Below are 22,073 nucleotides of genomic sequence, written 5' to 3'. Positions count from 1 at the left end.
GTAAAAGTTGGACCTCACTTTTAGGCGTCCGTCACATCCAGTTTCTTCTGTGGTTCATTAAAATATAAAAATAAAAACTAAAAATAATAAACGGCACCAAAACGGGACGAGAATATTTGCCACCTGCAAAGCTCAGACTCAGCGTCATTGTCAGGCTGCAAAATCAATTTTGGGACAGATAAAACAACCCAGCTGATGATATTGCATGAGCCAAAGATTAAATGTGCAACACACCTTTAGAAAATAATTTGTATTTGTTATTTAAAAACTAACAGCACAACATGTACTATTTTAAATTCAATGCCCCAGACATTCTGGACTGAGGTGTCTGCCCATCGGGGGCTGCCTCAACAAGCCGGTCATTGTCTTCAACAGAGTCGTATTTTAACCAGTAGATGGCGCAAATTATCGCTTTTTCCATTGCACTAAGCCAGGCAGCAAAATAGGACAGCGTGTACTAACATTACCTTTAACGATCAGAATGAAAAATTATCAAATGCATTGAACAATGCATTATAATTTGTACACATGGGCCACAGGACATCAGGATCGTCCTCCACCCGCCTCCACTGCACCGGTGATCCGAGCGATCCTGTTAACTGGTGAGGTGTGTTCACGTTCCAGTATATCGGAACTGATTCCAGATGTTCGCTGTTGATGCGAGTCGCAGATTCGTCATATCCATGGAAATCCTGGTGGTCAAAACTCACGGTGAAAAAAATGACAGAGCTCCAAAAGCACGCAGGGCCAGTCCGTTGAAACCACCAATTTAATTTTTAGACAACTGTGAGCAAAAATAAAAAATGAAAAAATTGTAATGGCACAGGATTCAAACCCTTTCTGACTATTGGCAATAGAGTTCAGTAAACTTCTCAACATGAATTGCCAGAGATATGCCATTCAAGTGTAGGTCCAACTTGATATATATGCATATTTTAATAAAGTAATTTTCATAAATCAAACTCAACAAATGTAACGGATGTGGCAGACAGCAAATTTCAATTGCATGTTGAGAATAGTAAAACTATGCAACATGTCCGCTTAAACGATCCATTTAACATGTAATTCACAATCACTGAATACCCCTCAAACAGAGTTGGTATAGGTAGACTGGGGACTTTATTTACTCTTTCTAATGCTAGAAGTCTCTGTGTCAACTGACACAAGTCCAGTGGATTCCACAAAGCACACCCATCTGAGAGAAGAGAAAAAAGAAATACATGACAATTAGATAATTAAGACGTTGATGTGCTGCAGACACCCCTCATCCATTGCATGTTGACACCCAGCACATTTCAGACAAATCATTAGTTGAATACACAGAGACAAGGAATAGCCTGAGATGAATAGCCCTTGCATGACACCAACCCACTAACAACAAATTAGCCAAAAATCAAACCGTTTCATTGGTGAGCGTTTGGGCTGTTTTTCTACGGCAAAGGCTATTTACGTTCAGTTGGCCGTTGGTGTGTAGTTTTCCATCACCTGGGGTTTGCTATGTGAGGTAATCTTTTGTTTTTGAGTTGGTTTTTTTTAGTATGCAGTGTTGTTACTTAACAGGGGGTGTGACTGGGGCCTGAGGCCTGTACTATGAGGATGTTTCTGTTGTCTGGTTTAACCCAAAGGGGCAGTGAGCGATTTTAATCCAAAACACTTTTTTGTAAACTGTCGGATCTGTGTGCACCAAAAAGAAATCCAGTGTTACGACTCAACCCTGGCTCTGTAAATTGAAAACAAAAAAATGAATGGATCGCACCACTAACATCGACTTCTCTGATTGAGGGGAAATTGTTGGGATGGGATTCGCAATGGTTTGTGGCTAGTAGTTCCTTCACCTTTGAGATAATTATGTAGTGGGCAGACACATTATTTATCATGGTAGTCTTACTCTTTTGTCCCAGTCAGGGTCCTGTAGAATGATGACGCTGGTTTACCTGTGATCTGATTGGTCAGAAGTTGGTCACTGACTTTGATGTCTTTGATCACTTTGATGTCTTTGATATCATTCATCTTTAATGACCGTGCTGATTTACACCGTCTTCATATGACGGAATAATCCCGGAGTCAAACCTCAAGTCACCCCGATCACCGCCAATCCTGCTTCGTAGAATAGGCACAACCAACGACAGGTGTTCAGCAGCTGACCGAGTGGACAGGGTCTTCGGCCGCAAATTTCGTATTGTATGTGTATGTGATATTTACACGGGTAGACGTTTTTTGATTAACTGGTTATGTTCACCGTTCTTTTTTTGTTATTACTATTTATTTAAATTTTATTTTTTTGTGTGCCTTACACGGCACCGCACTTCACAAACAAACAGGTAAATACTTCGCCAAAATGACGAATCTGCTGACCGAATCGGCCACCAACATCTGGGGCACAGAGATTAGAAAATGTACGCCGGAGCACCGCTTGTCTCGTCACATGACCCACATCCTGCGCCTGTGGACGACGGACATCTGCGAAATGGAGGTGAGGTGCTCGACAATGTTGCAATTTTTTATTTTTTTTAAAAAACCCGGGTGTCTGAACAAAGAGAAGAGGAAGAAAATGCACCGACGCCACTTGCTTAGCTCTTTGTCGAACGCGCGCCACAGGCGAGAGGACGCACGGCATTGTACCGCAAGGCTTGGTGTTTCTGCAGCTTCGACAGCGCGCAGAGTCTGAGCCGCTCGCGGCAGCTGCAGCCACTCCGAGCTAATGGTGGTGTCAGTCCCTGCAGGACAGCTGGGTGTCGCTGGCAACGGAGAGTTCTGTACTCGGTTACTTGTCTTTTTGAGTATCCCTTGTCATAGCGTGTGCAATAATGTCTGTGTACTTATCCATACACACACACACACACACACACACACACCATAGTGTTAAGAGCAGACTGTTGAACCTGTGGCCGCCGCGGCGTAGGCTGACGAGGCCTCCGGCGCAGTGTGCTGTCGCCGGGTTTACGCACTCGTTGGCCTCGCCCTGGTTAATGGCGTGCAACGGGGTTATACAAACCATTTGGCGGAGGAGAAGAATGTGACCGCGCCTATGCACCAATTTTGACAATATGGCAGAACGCGTTTTTACGTGTGCAGTTGTGCTGTTAGCTTAGCCGTAGCTTAGCCGTAGCTTAGCCGTAGCTTAGCCGTAGCTTAGCCTGTCGCCACAAGAGGAGTGACGCTACGGCCTCTTCTAATTTCGTCGGCGGACAAGATGAAGTGACTTTCGCATTGGTTTGGTCGCTTGCAAGAGAAGAGTGACGTCATGTAGCTAGGTGCTGCCTGCCAGACGTGTCCCGTAACAGACCTTTCTATGGGAACAATAATAATGCGCTTGTTTTGCCTTTTTTTTTTATAGGACCGCGAATCCAAGGAACCCGAGCAGCTCAGAAAGCTGTTCATCGGAGGTCTGAGCTTTGAAACCACGGAGGAGAGCTTAAGGGCCCATTTTGAACAATGGGGAAGCCTCACGGACTGTGTGGTCAGTACCTTTGTTGCCCTCTGAAGTAAGACTCACCATCACCCAGTCATTCATTCAGTCATTAAAACTCTTTATCCATGTTGCTTTTAGGTGATGAGGGACCCCAGCAGCAAACGATCAAGAGGGTTTGGCTTCGTAACTTACTCCTCTGTGATTGAAGTCGATGATGCCATGAAGGCGAGGCCTCATAAAGTGGATGGCCGAGTTGTTGAACCCAAGAGGGCCGTGTCCAGAGAGGTAAACGGAGCCCCGACCTGAAAGCAAACTGCTGCAGCATTGTTGATGTTAATGCTGATCGATGCACTGTGTTTCAGGACTCCAACAAACCAGGTGCCCATCTGACGGTGAAGAAGATCTTTGTCGGTGGTATCAAGGAGGACACCGAGGAGTACCACATCCGAGAGCACTTTGAGAAGTATGGAAAGATTGAATGCATCGACATCATGGAGGAGCGGTCCACTGGCAAGAAGAGGGGATTCTGCTTTGTGTCCTTCGAAGACCATGACACTGTCGACAAAATTGTCGGTATGTGGTTTGGAGTTAACTTGGCTGTGAGGAAACATTAACAATTGTGGGGAAGTTAATTGCTTTTTTTCCCTTTTGTCTGTACAGCGCAGAAGTTTCACTCAATCAACTCCCACAATTGTGAGGTCAGGAAAGCTCTGTCCAAACAGGAAATGTGTGCCATGTCAAATAACAGAGGTAAGGAAAGGAACATCACGTTATGCTAAGTTCTGAGCTGTACTTACTGTAAGCAGCTTAAAAAATTTATTGTGGATTCAAGAATGTATCAAATTGGCCACTCTTCATTTTAGGGAGGAGTGGAGGATCTGGGAACTTCATGGACAGGGGTAGTAATTTTGGAGGTGGTGGCGGCAACTTTGGTGGTGGCCGAGGTGAGTGGTATTTTTGTATCTAAGAGTGTCTCTGGCCTCAACCATACTATTGCAGGTACATTTGAAGTGATGTTCATGTATAACAAAAAATATGTTATCTCCCGTTCTGTGCTTTTTACAGTAAGGGCTGCAACCAATGATTATTTTGGAAGTCGACTAATCTGTCGATTATCCTTTTTTTGGATTAGTTAATTAGTCAACGATTATATCTGTCACGCCCTCCGTCTCTGGGCTCCAGTGTATGTTTTACCTCACCTGGTCAAGTTGGCACACCTGTGAATGTCAGCCTCTTGTGTCCAGTCTCTTCCTTAACAATGTAATGTATTGTTACGAGCACTCGTACAACGTGGTGTGGGGCTGGGTGACAGACAGAGCTGCTTTGCTGATGTAACGTGGCACAACACACCCGTAATAAAAAAAATAAAATAAACGAAGATGAGAAAAAATGCAACACCAATAAAATAGCCGCGAGCCTGTTAGTCTCTGCTGTTATAGCCAGTTAAAACGTACCCATCTGGAGTAGACATCACCGCTCCAATGTTAGATTGTAGGAAAGTAAACATGCATGGTCATAACCAACCTAACCGGTTACTCAACTTTGCCTGAGCAGGCCAAAGCTCAGTTACGTGGACTCCAACTCACCGAAATCTTACTTAGTTTTAGTTGAGCTGATGATGTTTTCTTACAAGACTGTAGTAGTACAAAGCACCTTTTTTTCCAGATGAACATTAGTGTGGACACGGTTTCATCTGTGACAAAGTTTGAAGCATTAACAAGTTAAATACCGCGAAATGCATCATGTATTTTTATTTGTGTTCAGGTGGCTACGGCGGAGGCAGAGGTGGTTATGGTGATGATTTTGACAATGGTGAGTTGTTGAAATATCTTTTTAAGATGTGTTGAATGTCCCTGTTTTCGGACCAGTAGTCCCATTGTATACAAAAGTGTTATGTTAATACCCCCCATGAGTTGATTATGTCACTGTAATAAATGTAATGTTTGCATGGTTCTTCACTCTTTCAGGTCCAGGAGGAAGTTATGGTGGAGGTCCGGGTTATGGAGGAGGCCGAGGAGGGGGTTATGGAGGTGGCGGCCCCGGGTATGGCAACCAGGGGGGTGGATTTGGTGGCAGTTGCGATGGTGGATACGGAGGCAATGGAGGAGGTAAATACAGAATTGACTCCAGAATTCTGCGAGTTAAATGTAGTCTAAGCTTTAATCCATAGCTCAAGTGCAGCATTAGATAGCTGGAATCAAGCTTCATCTTAAAATTTAAACTTGTGTCTTCAGGTTACGGAGGGGGCGGAAATTATAATGACTTCGGAAATTATGGTGGACAGCAGTCGAGCTATGGGCCCATGAAGGGAAACAACTTTGGTGGCAGAAACTCGGGCGGACCCTATAGTGGTGAGTTTTATTTTCAACTCGATGTGTCAGTATCATATTTCAAAATTAGACATCCAGTAACTTATTTCAATTTTTCGTGATCAACCCTTTCCTGCAGGTGGCTACGGCTCTGGCGGCGGAGGTGGCTACGGCTCGCGGCGGTATTAATTATTTCATGTTTTGGTAAGTTGCGTTCAGTTCCACACCACCCTCTTACAGGGCTCCAGACTAACTTTTCACATTGGTTGCACTGGTGCGCCTAACTTTTTCATTTAGGTGCACCAGCACATAATTTAGGTGCACCCAAATTTTTTCACTGTGCCTTTTGACGCCACAATAATACACCTATTATACCTTTTCTTGATAGTGCCCATATACATTGGTAATCTCTTAACACATCATGTAAATGACTGTAAACAGGAATAAATATGCTTTTTCATGAGGATGATCTGTGACCTAAATTTTGTAAATGGTAGCTCTTCTCTGGCGATATAAGCAGTGTTGAATTATATTATCAGTTCTGACCCGAAGCAGTGAGGAGTAGAAGGGACACATCTCTTGGACTGTACACAGTGCATTGTTGAACACTGAAGAGCACTGTTTTGATCAAATTATCAATATAAAGTACATCATGTTGTGTGTTGAGTAATGGGACTAACACAAAGCCTGTCAAAGGATAAGAGCAACACAACTCAATATGTACAGTCAGACTGTTTCCTAAAGCCCTTTGGACTCTACTGTTGTAAAGGGTTGTAGGCTTTTCACTATTAGCTGGGTCAGAGTCAGGTGGCTCTCATTCACCCTCTCCTCAGTCATCCTCCCACTAGCTGCAGCTGTGAAGGGGCTCTGGGCCTGGCTTTGACTTGGACCAGCAGAAGTAGAGTGTACTTTCACTAAATGTTTGAGAAATTTCTGCGTGTGACCACCTTCGCTTGAAAAAATTTGTTACACTTGTGTCAACAAGCCTCGTCTCCGTCGAGTTTGGTGAAGTACAACTAGACTTTTGACTGGTTCACTCTCTGCTGTCGCCACACGGATCAGGTCTGCGTGTGTGACGGGCAGTGAGAGCTGGCCCCGCCCCCTGCACATGACAGGCTACGACAGACACAGATCTCTCCTCAGGAATTGGAAATAGCAAAAATTCATCAAAGACAAATGCATTGATTCCTTCTATACCGTTAGCAGCACCTATATTGTGGAGCTTATCAATACTAAGGGGCCCGTTAAACACGTCGTTTCGGTGCCCATCCCCTATGCCTGATTCCTTTTTACCCACCAACATTCAGCAAAGAAGAATACCAGGGTCAGAGCCAATCAGAGACAAAGGCGCGCCCCTTCTCTGCCTCTGATTGGCTTAGACTGTGGTATTCTTCTTGGCTTTATGCTGGTGGGGTGGGGAAAAAGACAATCACAGACAGACCAGCTAAATGTTAGGTGCACCGGTGCGACCAAGGAAAATCTTAAGTCGCACTTCACCGATTTTTGGTTGCATGCGCGACCAAAATGGTCACACTCTGGAGCCCTGACCCTCTTAGCACAGTACGGAGTGAGCTCATGAAAGTGCAGAATAACTATTTGTTCTATCCTGTATCCATTCAACAGGCTTCAGTTCTTAGCAGGAGAGGCGAGGAGGTGAGCAAAGGAATTGTCAGGAAAGCTGCAGGTTACATTGAGGCAGTCCTCTGAAAGCATTAGAGGAACACACAAGTCAGAGACATTACTGCAGCAACAAGGACTGTGTACACAAGACATGAGTGCAGATGATCCCCAACCCCCCAATTGTGATAGATGTTTCTCCACTAAGAAATTTTCCTTTTATGCGTCTGAAGTGTGTGTATTGTGCCTATGATATCAGGGGTAAAAGGTAATTTTCTTTTTTTTTAAATCTCAAATCAGTTCTTAATATCTTTTTTTATATGGGTTAGCTTTCTAAGGAGCGCTGGAAAGGGACATGGAAGGAAGAAAACAGAGAGATGTACTTTTGCGAGACTAACGTCATCAATCCCTGCCAAGTGAATGCACTTGGCAGGGATTGAAAGTTTTGTGAGATCTCGCAAAACTACATCTCTTTATTTTCTCCATGTCCTCTTCCAGAGCTCTACAGCTTTCTGCTGGTCAATTAATCTGTCTTTTAATCTGGTTTTTGTCAAATAGTTATAGTTGTATCAGATCCCAAGAAGAGCTAGAATTACACTATTTTTTCTTTCTGAAGTTATTGTGATCAAGTGTCAAGTGTATTTTGATTTTTTGTATGTGAAGCACAGTATGTACATCATTCGTAGTACCAATGTCAACACAAAATAAGCAGTCTGGATTAGAATTTAGGGAATCCCTCACTATTCTTGTCCTCAGCAAACCGAATTCTAGATTGTTAAAAATATTTTGATTAGTAGAAACAGACCGAATAAAATTGTGTAGTAAAGTAACATGAGGTTCAGTGCGTCATTGGTTCGGGAAAAAAGATTAAATGAGTTGTTAATTTATCCGCTGTCTGATCTTTGTGATTATGAAGTTTAGCATATCAGCCTGTCCAGAGCTTTCTACTCCTTTGGAGAGTTGTATTCAAGACTTAATGTGGGTGAATATAGTGTGTATTTGTACTCAATGTATTTACTTCCAGAGGGTCAATGACAAGGGAGTTCTGGGTTAGTCCTCAGGCAAGGGCCCATACACCACATATGCCAGTGTTGAGCAAGTAGGAATCTAACAGCCACGATCACCTGCAGTTTGGCCCTCAACATCGCTAGTGTGGAAGATTACAGATGACTGTCAGACAGGACGTCTTCGGCCCCAGCACAGTGGACCAGTCAGCATTTTGAGAGAGAAAGGAGAAGGCAGCATCGAGCACAACGCCCATGGAGGAAGCTTGCAGTGTCGTGCCTGGTAGTGAGCGTCTGTCCCTCGTTCGAGGCTAGCTAAACCCTCCAGCAGCTGGTGCTAGCGAAGAAAGACTAGTTCCCTGGACACATTTGAAGATCCTGTTGAGTCAGAGATACTTCAGATTTACCCGCAAATGCTAGATTTCAGACATAAACAAGAAAAGGGAGTGAGTATTTCACAAAGGCTGACTTAAAGAAGATGGAGCAGGTAAGAGTAACCACTTTGCTTGATTTGCAGATGTGGAAAAGAGGCATTCTCTTCTTGCTGAAAATCTGTAAAGACCTGATAACAAGGAAGGTTCTGGATGGGTAAGACTTTTTCAAAATATTATCCAAGGCTGCTCATTGTAATCTTAAAAGTGCATATGTTTCGGGTCCTTAGAGGTAAAAATAGCAGGATGACATCCAGTATTGTTCCACTGACCAGAATCGGCCTGTGACTCACCATACTGCTCGATGTACCTCTATTAAGGCAAAATACCTTCTAGTGTTTTATTATCATTACACGCTCAAGTCGATTCTGATTAAGTTGTTAAGTATTACAAAATTATGAAATGCTGATATCCTCGAGCGCGCGATATCTTCAAATTTGTTAGTGTTGGTTCAACAATCCAAATCGCGTCCAGTTTATAATAATGTAAGATCATGAAAAAAGCAGCAGATTTTCATATTTGACAACCAGAAACAGACAAATAGGTTTTTAATATAAGGGTCGTGAATTCTGAATGGTTGCCAGTCCTTTTCTTCTGATCAAATAAGAACAAAAAAATAAGATTGCAGTTTTATTACAGATTAATGGCGAGTTATGAGTTCAGCCGTATCATATCAAGTCATAAGGTCCTTGTTCCTTCTCATCACTGTGAGAATAGGAGCAATAATATAAAGGCATAATGAAGAAGCTCTTATTACTCACAAGGCATCTTGATCGTTGATGAGAAAGCTTATGGTACAACTCTCGCTAGTGATTTAGTCATAAAAGGACTTGTAATCGGCACTTTGACGAGCCGGTTTTTAAAGCAACAGAGAGAAGACCCGCTGAGCTTTGAAAGGTGTCAGATCCTCCGGCAGATCAGATCACAGGGGTATCCTCCCAAAAAGATTCAATAATTTAAAAAAGATGAATGTAGGCGTATGTAGGCATGCGTCCTGGAAGTGAAATCTTGGATGATTATATTTTTTTTTACTGTGGCACATGTCATCTACCTCCTGAGAGTTCAAAATACATTCAGATGTCAAGGGAAAACTTTTATAAAAGCGGAACTCCAGATCTGCTTGTCCTGTGCCAATAGCTTTGAGTAATGTGTATAAATTGAGCATTTGAGGATGGAGCAATAATCTCACTTAATATCTTTATATTATGTAAATATGGATACATTTTAACCATAAATATTTATGTGCATCAAACTGAGAAAGTGTCAGACACGTTTTACTTCTCAGTGGTAGAAATAAAACAACATAATTACCTTTAAACTTCTCTTTTGAGCATTTTCTATTTTTAAGGATTCCTAGAGTCAGGTTTATTCAGTCTTGAAAAACACTGCCTGCTTATGTTTTCCATCCAAGATATTTCTACTGAGGAATGTAGAATGACAGCTTAATTACACAGAATTTGTGTTTGGTGACAGCTCACCAGTGTCAGTTTTCTGTGTTGGTGCAAGTTTCAGCTTTGTAAATGTACAATGTGATTTGTCTTCTTAAATAAAACCCTTTTCCTTGATGCCGGTATTTGATTTTCCCAGAAATCACTTGGAAAAAGCAACATGCTGAGGCACAAATGTTTGTCTTTTTATTGTATAATACAACTGTTATCAATGTCAAATGTTTGGTTGTTTGATTGTCTTGATCAACAGACGCCTCGTCTTTGTCGCCCTGCTCGACGGTTTAGCTCGACACACACACACACACACACACACACACACGCAAGTCTGAAGTGCAGAACACGAGCGTGGCGACCAAAGGGTAGTGTTTGTGTGTGAAAGTGCATGTAGAGCACATAGTGATTGGGTAGGGCTTTACCTTTGACTACACTTGGCCAGTGGGCCATTGTGAAGTTGTCATGCACGGTTGACACTGAGCATGCTCCACCAAAGCTCAACAATTGTGCTCTTTGTTGTGTGGCACAATGAATGCAGTGGGTGTGATTTTCTTTTTTTTCACAGGCAGTTTCACAGTATTATAAGATTTAGTTTACGGTACAAACAAGGTTCCTCAAATGAAACAAGCAGATTGGGGGGAAAATGGTTTAAGACCGATGTCCCTTCTGTTCCAGTACAAGTTTCCGTTTTATTTTCTGCTTTGTTAGCCCTTTGGTAAAGCCTTCAAGTCAAGAGCTGACTTGAACATGTGGTAAGTTATGTAATCATTTCTTAGGCTATATATCCATCTGGCATTAATCTATGACAAGCTGTGGGTGCTGCTCAAAAACACAATGTCTCTTCTCAGAAAAACTGGAGACCATAAAGCTATAGAATAGTTTATTGAAAAGCACAGAATTATTTTTATTTTTTTCTTAAACCCTGGGCAGCAAATCATGAAGAGAAAGTTATAAAATATAAGTAGCAATGATTGAAATAATCATTAGCGTACAGGAATATGATATATACAATATATATACACACACATACCACGTAACAGTTTGTCATTCTGAAATGCAAGTAATGTTTATATTTACAAACGATATTGGTTAAAGAATCTGAGAGTATCAGAGTAAAAAAGTAAAATATCAAAAATATTACACATTCGAGGAGAGTAAACGAAAACTATACAGTCGTTCTGCTGAGCTGCTAATGCTTACAAGCTGAGCGACTACAAGGTTATTGCATAGTATTACGATGTCACTGCAGTACCATGTTACATGGGAGATAAGTGGTTTTCTTCGCGCTTGATTAAAGTCTTTTTGATGCGAGGGACGAGGAAGATGCTGCCCTCGGTTGACTGCTGGAGGGAGTAGTCGGATGGAGAGAAGGAGTTCCCCTTCTCGTCTCTCAACCTGCTGAAGACCTCCAGGTACAAGCTGTTGAGTTGCTGCTTCATTTCCTTCAGGTTTGTGATGTTCTGGCTCTTTTCGCTCAGCAGACGCTCTTTCTCATCCTTCAGGGAGTCCAGCTCGCCCTCCAGACCCACTATGTTCTGCATCTTGCGTTTGCGGCAGTTCTGGGCAGCCACTTTGTTCTTGCCGCGGCGGCGTATGTCTCGGACCAGGGCCAGCTGGGCCTCGGTCAGTTGGTGCTTTGACATAACCTCGTTGAAGTCGTCAACGGGCAGATTGATAATCATGTCAACACTTAAAGGAATTTTGAGAGCCTTGGCCCTCTGCTCGTCTCTGGGGAGACGCACGTCCGAGCGCCTCTTTAGCTTGTCTTTGGTGAAGGGAGCGTTGTTGTGGCCACTCTCCTCTGCAAGGTCTGTCTTGTAATGTTTGGGTTTCTTCACATGCTGCTGGTGCGGCTGCCCTATTGCGGATGCAGAATCTGTGGTCTGAAGATCATCCGGCTGGTAATTTAGTGAGAACATCTCTGAGTAGTCGGACTCTGCGCTTCCAGGGCTCTGGTCCATCTCGTCCATGTCAGAATCACTGTATCCATAGGACCCGTCTCCATATGCAGATTTTGCCGGTGAACAAGCATTCGGACTTGTGTATGAGGAGATTCCTGAATCTGAGTCTGGCACTTCAGCCGTTAGATTTTGTTTGCCTCTGTCAAATGCCTCTCCGGGTGAGAGGCTGTAAAGGTCCATGGGTGTGAAGGAAGGCTTGTTTGTAACGTCAGACATGGTTGTACTTAGATTTCCTTCAAGGCCATGCTGACCACTGGTTTCTTCCAGAATGGTGTCGGGGTAAAACATGTCACAGAAACTTTCTACACCAAAGTTAGTGTTTAACTGTGGAGCTTTCACCTCCATTTGGCTGAGATTGTCCGGTGACGCCATACTGGAAACAGAGCCATCAAATGTATTGATAAGCTCTGCAGGACAAACATTTAAGCTGTTTGTTTCCCCCTCTTTGAGATTGGTCATGGGGTAGACAGTGAAGTTTGCATTCTGTACTTTAGGGGTGTTTGGAAGAGAATAAGTGGTTGTCTCCAGTGTGTCCTCCATTTGCATGCTCAGGCATTGCTGAAAGAAAAAAACAGGATATAGAATCATTTAAATATATTCACCATATTACAGTGCAAGTTCCACATTTTGCTGGTTTGTTTGTGATACAGGGATTATACACTTTTAAATCCTAGATGAGAGTTAACATGGAGGTGTGTGTGTATAGTACGTGTTGTGGATGCATGTACAGTGTGCACTTTTCATGGTCTGATGAAACAGCTTGTGAAATCGGCTTTCAGACAAACCCCATACTCCACATGCCTCATTTTAGAATTGCCAATAATCTAATGCTGAACCAAATGTTATGATCTGGGATTTATATTTTGAAATACGATTTGGCTTATTCCACTTCAAATTGACTGTCACCTTAAACAATAAAGCGTCGGCCAGCGAGATCAAGCATATTTAGACATGCAGTTGTTCCTGTGATATTTTACTGACAAATGCTGGTGGATCTGGCTTTAGCACATGGCAGCCTTCTGTGAGTTGCAGGCCTATCTAAAAGTCCAGTTGATGAAATAGCTCCGAAATCACTTATACCCATCTCACCGCGCAGCAGTGTTGTGAGGTTAACCGACTATCTCCGCAAAGCAGCTTCTAAAAACTGAAACGTGTCTGCAACATGTCTTATCAGCAGCTTGCCAGAGGGACTTATGCAGGGCCACTTGATGGTAAGATCTAAGGTTTATTCTCTCTAATCGGAAACACAGTGCGAGGTCAAGGCAACAAATAGCACAAATACTCCACCCCTTAGCTAATGCAAATATGAGCTGCCTTGAAACAGAACTGATAAGGTGGCTACAGAAAAACTGCTATGTCTACCTGTCAACCGGCGAGCAGACAACAAGGACAACGTGTCTTCTAATTGACGCCAGTGGCTCGTACTGGCTACTAACCATGAACACTATCATACTTCGAGCATCCAGCTCCCTAAGGCTCTAATAAGTCTTAACAATGAAACCTTATCACAGGAGTTTGAGCTCTACATAGGAGACCCCATTCTCATAGGTCAAACAAAACAGCAATTGTCCTTCAGTGCAGTTGATGCATTCTTTGGATATTTGTACAACAACACAAGCCACTATGCCATTGACGCAAAAGAATCCATGTATTCTACCTGCAGCTCTGGGAGGGACAAAAGCTCCATCCAGGCCTGCTCCAAATCTGGGGACATCCTCTGTGGCGGCAGCGTCGGCGGCAGTGGACCTGGCGAGATGGCGGCTGGTGGCAGCGGTGGCCGCTCAGGGGGCATCATCATGTTGCCGCTGCTGGCCACTGAAACAGCAGCAGTGTCCAGGCAAACTGAAGTGTTCTGTGAGAGTGCATGAGAGTATGACAGTGTTACAACGCAGAAGTGTGTTAAAAGCTTAAAATGTGTGGTAATAGCTTGGTCAACAGTCTTACCTCAGTTTCCTCTACAGGAAATGTCTCTGCCAGCAGCTGTAAACATTCATCAAATGACAGGGCATCACCATTCTCCTCCGTGAAGCTGACATTCTACAACAGAGGATAAAACACATAATATTAAAATGTATTCCCGATTGATCTTGTGGGTCTAGAGCTCAGGTCTCCGGAGTATACCAATGCAAATCTACGGACCCACCTATTATCGATTGTACAGGATCATGTGGTTACCTAGCTACAACACGGCCACAGCCCATCACGCGCGGTGGGAGTGGACCACCTCTGAGTAAAGAAATAAGGAATCGGTGTACCTGTGTAACCTCCAAAGGTGTGACAGTCGACTGCAGTGGGGCGCTGCTGGGCGGCGGGCGGGGTATGTACTCTCCCGTCTCCTCGTCGAGCTGTAGCTGTGCAAGCAGGGCCTTCTCCTGCTCCCGGAGCAGATGCAGCCTCTTCTCTTCCTGCAGCTTCCGCTGCCGCTGCAGCTCATGCTCCTTCTGCCGGTGGTTGTAGTCAAACACCTCTCGCTGGGCTCCGAGATCAATGTCCTGCTTCCACAGTATGTCGATCAGGTCCATGTCCTGGAAAGAGAAGCCCAGATCAGTTCGGAGAGTTCCGTGCCGTGGCCATGCTGCCCTGCAGTGAGCAGCACTGGAGCGAGGAGGAGCGTCCCCGCTGTGAAGCGTGGCTGCCGCACCTGCCACACCCTGTCCCTCAGAGTCTGTTAACTGACAACAGCACTGGCACAAGTGTGGACGGGGAGAAGCGGCATGAATAATAGATACACATCTCTGTTTCCCCTGTCGCCACCTCACACCAGCAGAAGACACGTATCCCCACTTGATACCCTTTTGCAAGAGAAGTGATCACTACCCATCTGATTACATTGAAGGTGTGAATTTGTTTGTCACATTCCAAGTCACACACAGAACATTAACTTATGTGCTCTTTGCAAGTTATAGTTTAGTTCTCTTCAGGGAGTAAATTTCAATCCCAAACATTCATATTATATTCTACAGCATTTATAAAATCAGGAAATTCAAGGTTCATTTAAACTTGGTTTAAAAAATATTCTGCCACAATGCTTGGAGAATTTATTACTTAATCTTCTATTTTTCTTACATAACAAAGCACATAAAATCTGCAATGTAAGACTGCAGATCTGTTGCTGGGTAGAATTACATCATTGTTCACTTATTTTTATAGCTATTGTATATCTTACTACGTATTCCAGTAAGTAACTACCACTTTTGATTACTGACTTCAGCATCACTGAGGTCCAACATTTTGTATTTACACATTAAGCTGAGAGCTGCCTACAATACAGGATGTTAAGACACAGCAAACTAACAACTATGAGGATATTTTAATATCATTTCCTGTCGATTTCCCCTCACAGGCCGAATGTTTATTGTTATGTTATGTGCCTTTTCAGACAAGAATGTCACAAGATGAAGTGCGCCGCTCTCTTCCTTTGGTCTTTTACTTATTTACAGAAGGAAACTGTTTCACAAGGCCCTGGGGTGTTGCATAAACTCGAGATACTGTTTGATGAGAATATGTATGAGCATGTGACTTGATTGTTCATCAGGCTTAGGAAGATGGCCTTAGCTTCAGGCTTGAGGCAGGTCATATGGCCATAACAGAAAATGGCCTCTAGGAAGCAATACACAAAAAAGAGGATGTGAAACAGAAGGAGGGGAAAAACTGATGATGTTAATGTCTCCTTTTTTAATTATTTTTTACTCATGAAAAATGGAGTGTGTGGTAAACCTTGAGAAACTAACAATAAACAGAGACAATACATATTTTAAGACATTGTTGACAGTGTTTGTGACGTCAACCATGGCACTGGAAAATAAGAACCCACTAACCCTCTTTGCCTCTGTGTTGCATCACAGGCATGACCGCTGAAGGATTACGCGTTACTAAGGGAGCCTCCTATAAATCATACTCACCGACCGAGAGGTGAGCACACAGCCAGACATTATGGCTTCTGCAGGAATGAGGAAGTGCCCCGAAATGTCCGCGTGGGATATCTGGAGGCACTACTTGATGTCACGCGTGTTTTCAAAAGTGATAAACCACTCCATTGTCTGTTTGGTCGCACCTCATAAGCTCATCGGACGAGTCATACGAGTCCCTTTAAAGCACAGTGTCTAAAAATGTCCTGCCACCTTCACTGGGTAAGTTCAATCACACCCTTTCACTGTTGTCGATTCAGCTATTTTACATTAATGTCACATAACCCAAATTAACGCCACACAGATTGTGTAAATGTGTGTGTGTGTGTGTGTATAAGATCAGGTTATCAGTGTGGTGTCGGTATCGTGGCTGTCATGAGACCTGGATTGGCACCAAAACAAGGAAACTGGCTCAGAAAATCACTCTGATTTCCCAGACAGAGCTCTGTATAAGGCAACACACAGTCATGTACACACCAAAGTGCCTTAAGTTAAAAATATGCTCAACTGTCACATGACGTGTTTTGAAAACAAGCCGAACCATTAGCTCGTGGTTTGTCTGGCTATCGACGCTGGGTGATAGAGGAGTGATACAAAGTGTGTTTGCTGTAAGTGAGGGTTGTTCATTTACCTCTCCCTGAGCTAAATCCAAGGGCCTCGAATGGGGGCCTGACTGACCACTGGCTTATTACACCTTCTTTCATCACAATTCACCCAGCCATGACCAGGGATGATGAATCACTAGCCTCGCGTGTTCCAAAACAGCCCCTTGGGCTCTCTTCAGTCCACTTTCTGCTTCCACTTACCATTTCTTATAACAGCTTCCACTTAACACAAAAATATGTAAGGTCATCTCATTCAGTGTGTATGATGAACACAGTCAGGAGGATAAGTCTAGACTGACCTGATGAGGTTCTTTTACCATGTGAAAATATAACTTCGGGGCAAATATCAAAGACAGGGGAAACAGTGCTGTGGAAATCATCCACAGTGCGTTGGCCTGTGTGTATTAGACATGGGGTCACATGCTTGGAGGAGGAAGGGGGGAGGAGGGGGGTGAGCTGTTATGAGAAGAAGAAAAAAACCCCAAGAGGTTTTCTGTTTACCGAACTTGTCAGGAAGACATGAATAATGTCATGTTATTCAGAGAATCAACACAAACAATAATAAGATATCAGTTTAAAAAAATAATAATAATAATTTTTATTGAATAAGACAGGTTTTATTTCTTGCTGGTGAATAATGTCACATGTGGATGATTTGTACAAGTGAAAGTGGCAGATGACTGCCTTGGTATATCTACTTATAAAACCTATGATAGTGTGTCATTATGACCTGTTCTGCGTTTGAGGTGTTATTCCCGTGTCATAATGTCCCGTCTACCGCTGATCTAACAGACATTAAAAATAACTTTTGTCCTGAACACGCCTCTGTGTCACCACCAGGTCATGTCAGATAAAGTTGGCAGGTCGATGTCAGCCACTCCATCCCTTCTCGTGATCGCTTAGAAGTAATAGTGCGCTTACCTGTTGACTGGGATGCATCACCTCCGTTTCCATCGTCATGGAGATCTGTGTCGCCGTGAAGACTGTGTCTGTGTGTGTGTGTGTGTGTGTTATATTCCCCAAATGGCTGGTTAAAATGGCGAGCGGGTCCCGGGCCCACAGAGTCCGACGCAGCAGCTGAGCTGAGGGAAATATTGCTTCCTCTTAATCTCGTGCACATCACGGAAGCGGTGGCCCTGCCCACCGAGCTGCGGCGCCGGGATCGTCCCCCTTTCTCCGGCCTATGAGGCTGGAGATGAGGGCGGTGTGTGTGTGTGTGTGTGTGTGTGTGTGTGTGTGTGTGAGTGTGTGTGTGTGTGTGGAGCGGGACCGAGCGGACACAGCAGCAGACAGGAAACCTTCGTTTTACAAAATAAAAACATCACACAAACATATGTATGTGCATTATACATAAAAATAAAATGAATTGGTAAAACAAAGTAGTTCTGGTTGTTGCTCTGAGTGAAAACCATTAAATCCACTCAAATGTGTAGTGTGCAACTAATGTATTGCACATTTGTATGTGTCGAGCCGCTTGTAAGCCAGCTGATAGATGAATATAAAACTAAAACCTACGTTTTCGATTCTATTTGAACTCCGTCATCTTTTAGAGTTTCGTTTGGTGCATAGCGCCCCCTGCTGGCGAACGCGGCCAGTGTGGAGCTGGAGGCCCCGGGGGCCCTAATGCCCCGTGACAGTCCTCCAGTCACTCACTGCTGCTGGGAGACAACTGGACTGATGTGAGGAGGGGGAGAGGTATTCTGAGCATTTATTCAAGAAATGTAGCTGCACCACAGAGTTAAAATAGTAAATCACAAATACAACACACAGGTAAACGTTCTGCATTTAAAAATGTCCTTAAAGTAACAGGTATCATGCATTCCTCTTAGGAGAAAACATACTGTTAAATTTACAGGAAACGTAATTTTGATTTAGATTGACTTCTCTGTGTGTGCATCATCACACGTTTGGATCACTATCATTGATTCATTTGCTTGTAAGAGGAAGGCCAACTTAGACGTTGCAGTTGGTCGAGGTGGAGCCAATTGCTCCTTAGTTTCAAAGCAAAAATAATTCATGTTTTATTTGTTGATAATATGTTCGTTACATGAAATCATAACATGGCAATAACGTAAATAAATAAAGTAAAGTAACTAGCTATGAAATAATTGTAGAAAATTATAAAAATATAATCTTTCTGTACTTCTGATGACAGAAGTTGAAGTAGTACTATGAAGTAGTATCTGTTGTAAATGGTCAAGTAAAGTAAAAACAGTGAATTAACTCAGAACTGAACTTAAGAACAGCAAATGTCATCCACTGGCTTGAGGTACATATACTTAACTTGTGTGTTTCCACTTGGTGCTACTTTGTTTTACTTTTTACTCACTATTTAGTAACTTTGGAGATTAAGATTTTACAGGCAAAATCAAATGATGCAAAGCATCAAAGTACAATTGCTCAAGTAAACTTAAATACAGTTGTTAAAGTTGGCTCCACGCTGAATAATAAAACGTTAAAAACGACTATGTTACATTACTAACAAATTGAAGCCACATAAACATTGATGTATCAGAAACAACAATCTAGTTATGTAATATTGTCTATCTTTGGCTAAACACTGCAAGGGGGAGGGATGACCACTTCCACCTGTGATACTCAGTAGATTTTGATGAATACACTTTGGCTCTTTAACCAGAGTCAGTTTCGAATGCAGGACCTTGACTTGCAATGGAGTACTGTAGTATTTCTGCCTTTTTTCTCCCGAGGAAATTGGAGAGGAGAGACATGCTGGTATTGTAGCATGTGCCCTTGACAGCCAATTGTAATCTTTACATGACCTCAGTATTAGTCAAAGATTAGGCTTTCTGCTATCTAGGAAAATCGTTAATGCCCAAAGTTCATTAAATGTGATCATTCCGACACCTCTGCTGCTGTAAGGAGTCGGATGGAGAATGTAGTTCAGAGGCTTTTGAAATGGTAAGTCGAGACTCTCGGCCCTGGCTGTGTAGCACGTATCTGTAAAAAAGAGCCTCACACTGAAGTGCAGCTCACTGTGCCACTGCGTGAAATTACAACCCCCCCCCCCCCCCAAAAAAAAGAAAGAAGAAAAAAAAGAAGGGAAAAAAGCCTCTTCCACCATCCCACCCCCCGCTCCACCCCACCCCCTTGTGCGCGCTCACGAACACGCGTTCACGTTTGGCAGCTCCACGTCGACATTCTTCCAGCTGCATATAGTGAACTGCACAGGACTGGGGGAAGAAGGGGTGAAAGCGGCGGTCGCCACCTCACGATTGGAGCGAGGCAAGCTCCGCAGACGGACACGAGCCGCGGTGGAAACAGGCGTTGGGCACCGGGAACCCGGGCCGCGGACCCGGCGATGTCCGCAGATCGCCTTCTGCCCTGCATTTTGTGATCCAGACTCTCTCCCCCCTCGTGTTGGTTGGATTGCAGCCGGTGCCCTTGCGTCTATACCTACACCAGGTACAGTATGACTGGCAGAACTTACTTTTCCCATTTCATATCACGTCTCGTGCAGATAACTGTAGCCCTCCTGTCTGAAAGGTGCCATCATTTGTTTTTAATTTCATGGGGTTGCACTCGTAAAGTTGCTGTCACTTGAATGCTGCTGGAGTGAGACCAGGAGACCAAACTACCTCAAAACTGACAGAACTTAACACCCCTGGAGCTCATCTGGCCTTCTGCTGTTTTCCTCACAGCATTCATGTCCATCTGCATTGTTTCGCGGTTAGCTCATTTTCTCCTGGGCCTATTCAATTCTCAAAGTTGCTCGAGCTCAACAGGTAGATGGTATCAATGACACAGTGGTACAAAAGCGAAATAATCCTGCAAAAGTAGGATCACCCAAGCTGGAGCCTTCAGTCATGTCATTTTAGGTACAGAGATTGGTTAATATGTTAACTTTGAAACCAACCAGATGAGGTAAGAGAATGTATTTTAGGATTTTTTTCTGGTGGGTTGTAGTACAGGATCAATGATTGCACGTGCTCAAAGGGTATCTAGTCATATACTCATTTCTGTACAGAGTTGACAATGTGTAAAATGACTCCATATGGTCGGCTTTTCCTGTGGGATTCGACACACGGCGAGCCCTTCTGTAGGCCCGGTCTTAAGCATTCGAGCCTTTTACCTCTCTTGTCTTGTTGAAAATTATACCAGTTGCTCTTGTAGGAGAAATACATTCTTGTATAACTGTAAAGTACATTTTGTATTTGAGTTAAAACCATGAAGAGATGTTCCAAAATGGATGTCCCATTCCCCCTTGCTGTCTGTGCCTTACTGCAGGTTGAAGGAGCACCCGGTCGCAAGGAGGATAAGTCTCGACACAAGGACAAACCTATGAGGTGGCACTCTGGCTTTCCAAATAAAGTTCTGTGATACACTTAGACTCTAGCTGCCTGCAGTCAGTGCATTACAGAACTTTGTTTTGGGAGTTAATATTTAGCCTGTGGGGAATAGATCCTCAAACATCTGGACATTATACATTTACAGCAGAATGTGATCATTTTGATGATGAATGACTGTTTTTTTTGTGGTTTTTTTTCAAATAAAGTTTCTCCCTGTTTAATCATTTTCATCACAATCTCTTTTGATAATCGAACAATTGCTGATTTGTATTCTACAGCCACACTGTTTCTCGTCATTTATGTTCTGTGACTCTGAGGTAAATCTTTCCCTTAAAAGCATTGCCATGTAATGTACCATATGGAAACAGCAGTCACGCTGGTCAGGTGACTGGGTGGAGGTGAGGCAGAAAGGTAAACAGTGAAGTCACATTGTTTACTCTCTGTTTCTACAAATCTATCACAAAACTTACACATGAGCCATTTTGACAATTTGATGATAGTGCTTCACTAAGTGAGTCCGATAAATTATGACTTTTAAAAAATGTGGCAGACAATGGACTTTTAAAACTCTGAAACAATAGCTCTGTCATCGTCTCAGCTTTAAGTGGACAGTTTTACTTAAATATACAATACATGGGGGTAAACAATTAGCCAAATTAAAAAATAATTTTAAATGGATAATGTGGGCATCATTTGTGACCCTAATTCGGTTCACATTATTATAAACTTTGTAACTATAATGTATTTTGTCCACATGACTCGCTGTGCTTTTCAACATCACAATCGGGAATACTAGTTCAGCTAAATTTCTCTTGTTACAGTTTTACATATGTGCAAACTGGCTTTAAAATTCCTGACTCAATGTAAAATATGCAACCAGACCTCCAGACCTCTTTTTATATGAGCCAGCCTCATGTTGCAAAGCATCCTGGGAAATACTTAAAATGGTGCATTCAGGGGCTCCTCGTAAAAAGAATGAAATGAATGTGTTGTAAAACCATGTTTAACTCCCTGGTTTAATAGTTCCAGCAAAATGAGAAATCTGAAACATACAATAACTGCACTTTCATTATGAAT

At 43.1% G+C, this 22,073-nt stretch overlaps 2 protein-coding genes and 3 long non-coding RNA genes across 10 annotated transcripts; 2 read left to right on the top strand and 3 right to left on the bottom strand.

Moving 5' to 3' along the window:
• Window positions 1-1,100: 1,100 nt before the first annotated feature.
• Window positions 1,101-1,943, bottom strand: LOC124850979. Of its 2 annotated transcripts, none has more exons than XR_007032068.1 (2): window positions 1,757-1,943; window positions 1,101-1,195 (listed from the first exon to the last, which is right to left on the bottom strand). It is a non-coding gene; the product is annotated as an uncharacterized LOC124850979 (long non-coding RNA). The 2 variants fall into 2 exon arrangements; XR_007032067.1 differs by having other exon boundaries at window positions 1,764-1,943.
• Window positions 1,944-2,042: 99 nt separating this feature from the next.
• hnrnpa3 (heterogeneous nuclear ribonucleoprotein A3) lies at window positions 2,043-10,338 on the top strand. 3 transcript variants are annotated; one of them, XM_035651306.2, is made up of 12 exons: window positions 2,043-2,181; window positions 2,322-2,473; window positions 3,338-3,460; window positions 3,551-3,697; window positions 3,775-3,985; window positions 4,073-4,162; window positions 4,276-4,356; window positions 5,177-5,224; window positions 5,380-5,520; window positions 5,647-5,763; window positions 5,861-5,925; window positions 7,345-8,168. In XM_035651306.2, the coding sequence occupies exons 2-11, from the start codon at window positions 2,339-2,341 to the stop codon at window positions 5,908-5,910; spliced, it is 1,143 nt and encodes a 380-aa protein (XP_035507199.1). In that variant the 5' UTR covers window positions 2,043-2,181; window positions 2,322-2,338; the 3' UTR covers window positions 5,911-5,925; window positions 7,345-8,168. The 3 variants fall into 3 exon arrangements, with proteins under 3 accessions (XP_035507199.1, XP_035507198.1, XP_035507197.1); XM_035651305.2 differs by lacking the exon at window positions 7,345-8,168 and adding an exon at window positions 8,860-10,338 and having other exon boundaries at window positions 2,050-2,187; XM_035651304.2 differs by having other exon boundaries at window positions 2,050-2,187.
• Window positions 3,788-4,972, bottom strand: LOC118320473. Its single transcript, XR_004796331.1, has 2 exons — window positions 4,612-4,972; window positions 3,788-4,009 (listed from the first exon to the last, which is right to left on the bottom strand). It is a non-coding gene; the product is annotated as an uncharacterized LOC118320473 (long non-coding RNA).
• A 742-nt stretch (window positions 10,339-11,080) lies between the features above and the next one.
• nfe2l2a (nfe2 like bZIP transcription factor 2a) lies at window positions 11,081-17,944 on the bottom strand. 3 transcript variants are annotated; one of them, XM_047337083.1, is made up of 6 exons: window positions 17,934-17,944; window positions 17,611-17,700; window positions 14,432-14,701; window positions 14,121-14,213; window positions 13,834-14,028; window positions 11,081-12,734 (listed from the first exon to the last, which is right to left on the bottom strand). In XM_047337083.1, the coding sequence occupies exons 2-6, from the start codon at window positions 17,647-17,649 to the stop codon at window positions 11,472-11,474; spliced, it is 1,860 nt and encodes a 619-aa protein (XP_047193039.1). In that variant the 5' UTR covers window positions 17,650-17,700; window positions 17,934-17,944; the 3' UTR covers window positions 11,081-11,471. The 3 variants fall into 3 exon arrangements, with proteins under 3 accessions (XP_047193039.1, XP_047193038.1, XP_035507196.2); XM_047337082.1 differs by lacking the exon at window positions 17,934-17,944 and adding an exon at window positions 17,914-17,927; XM_035651303.2 differs by lacking the exon at window positions 17,934-17,944 and having other exon boundaries at window positions 17,611-17,789.
• A 1,886-nt stretch (window positions 17,945-19,830) lies between these two features.
• LOC118282674 lies at window positions 19,831-21,217 on the top strand. Its single transcript, XR_004784323.1, has 2 exons — window positions 19,831-20,112; window positions 20,935-21,217. It is a non-coding gene; the product is annotated as an uncharacterized LOC118282674 (long non-coding RNA).
• Window positions 21,218-22,073: the final 856 nt, after the last annotated feature.

Source organism: Scophthalmus maximus, chromosome 14 (assembly GCF_022379125.1).
Source record: "Scophthalmus maximus strain ysfricsl-2021 chromosome 14, ASM2237912v1, whole genome shotgun sequence".
Classification (NCBI taxonomy): Eukaryota; Metazoa; Chordata; class Actinopteri; order Pleuronectiformes; family Scophthalmidae; genus Scophthalmus; species Scophthalmus maximus.
This window is presented reverse-complemented; position numbering and strand designations above follow the sequence as displayed.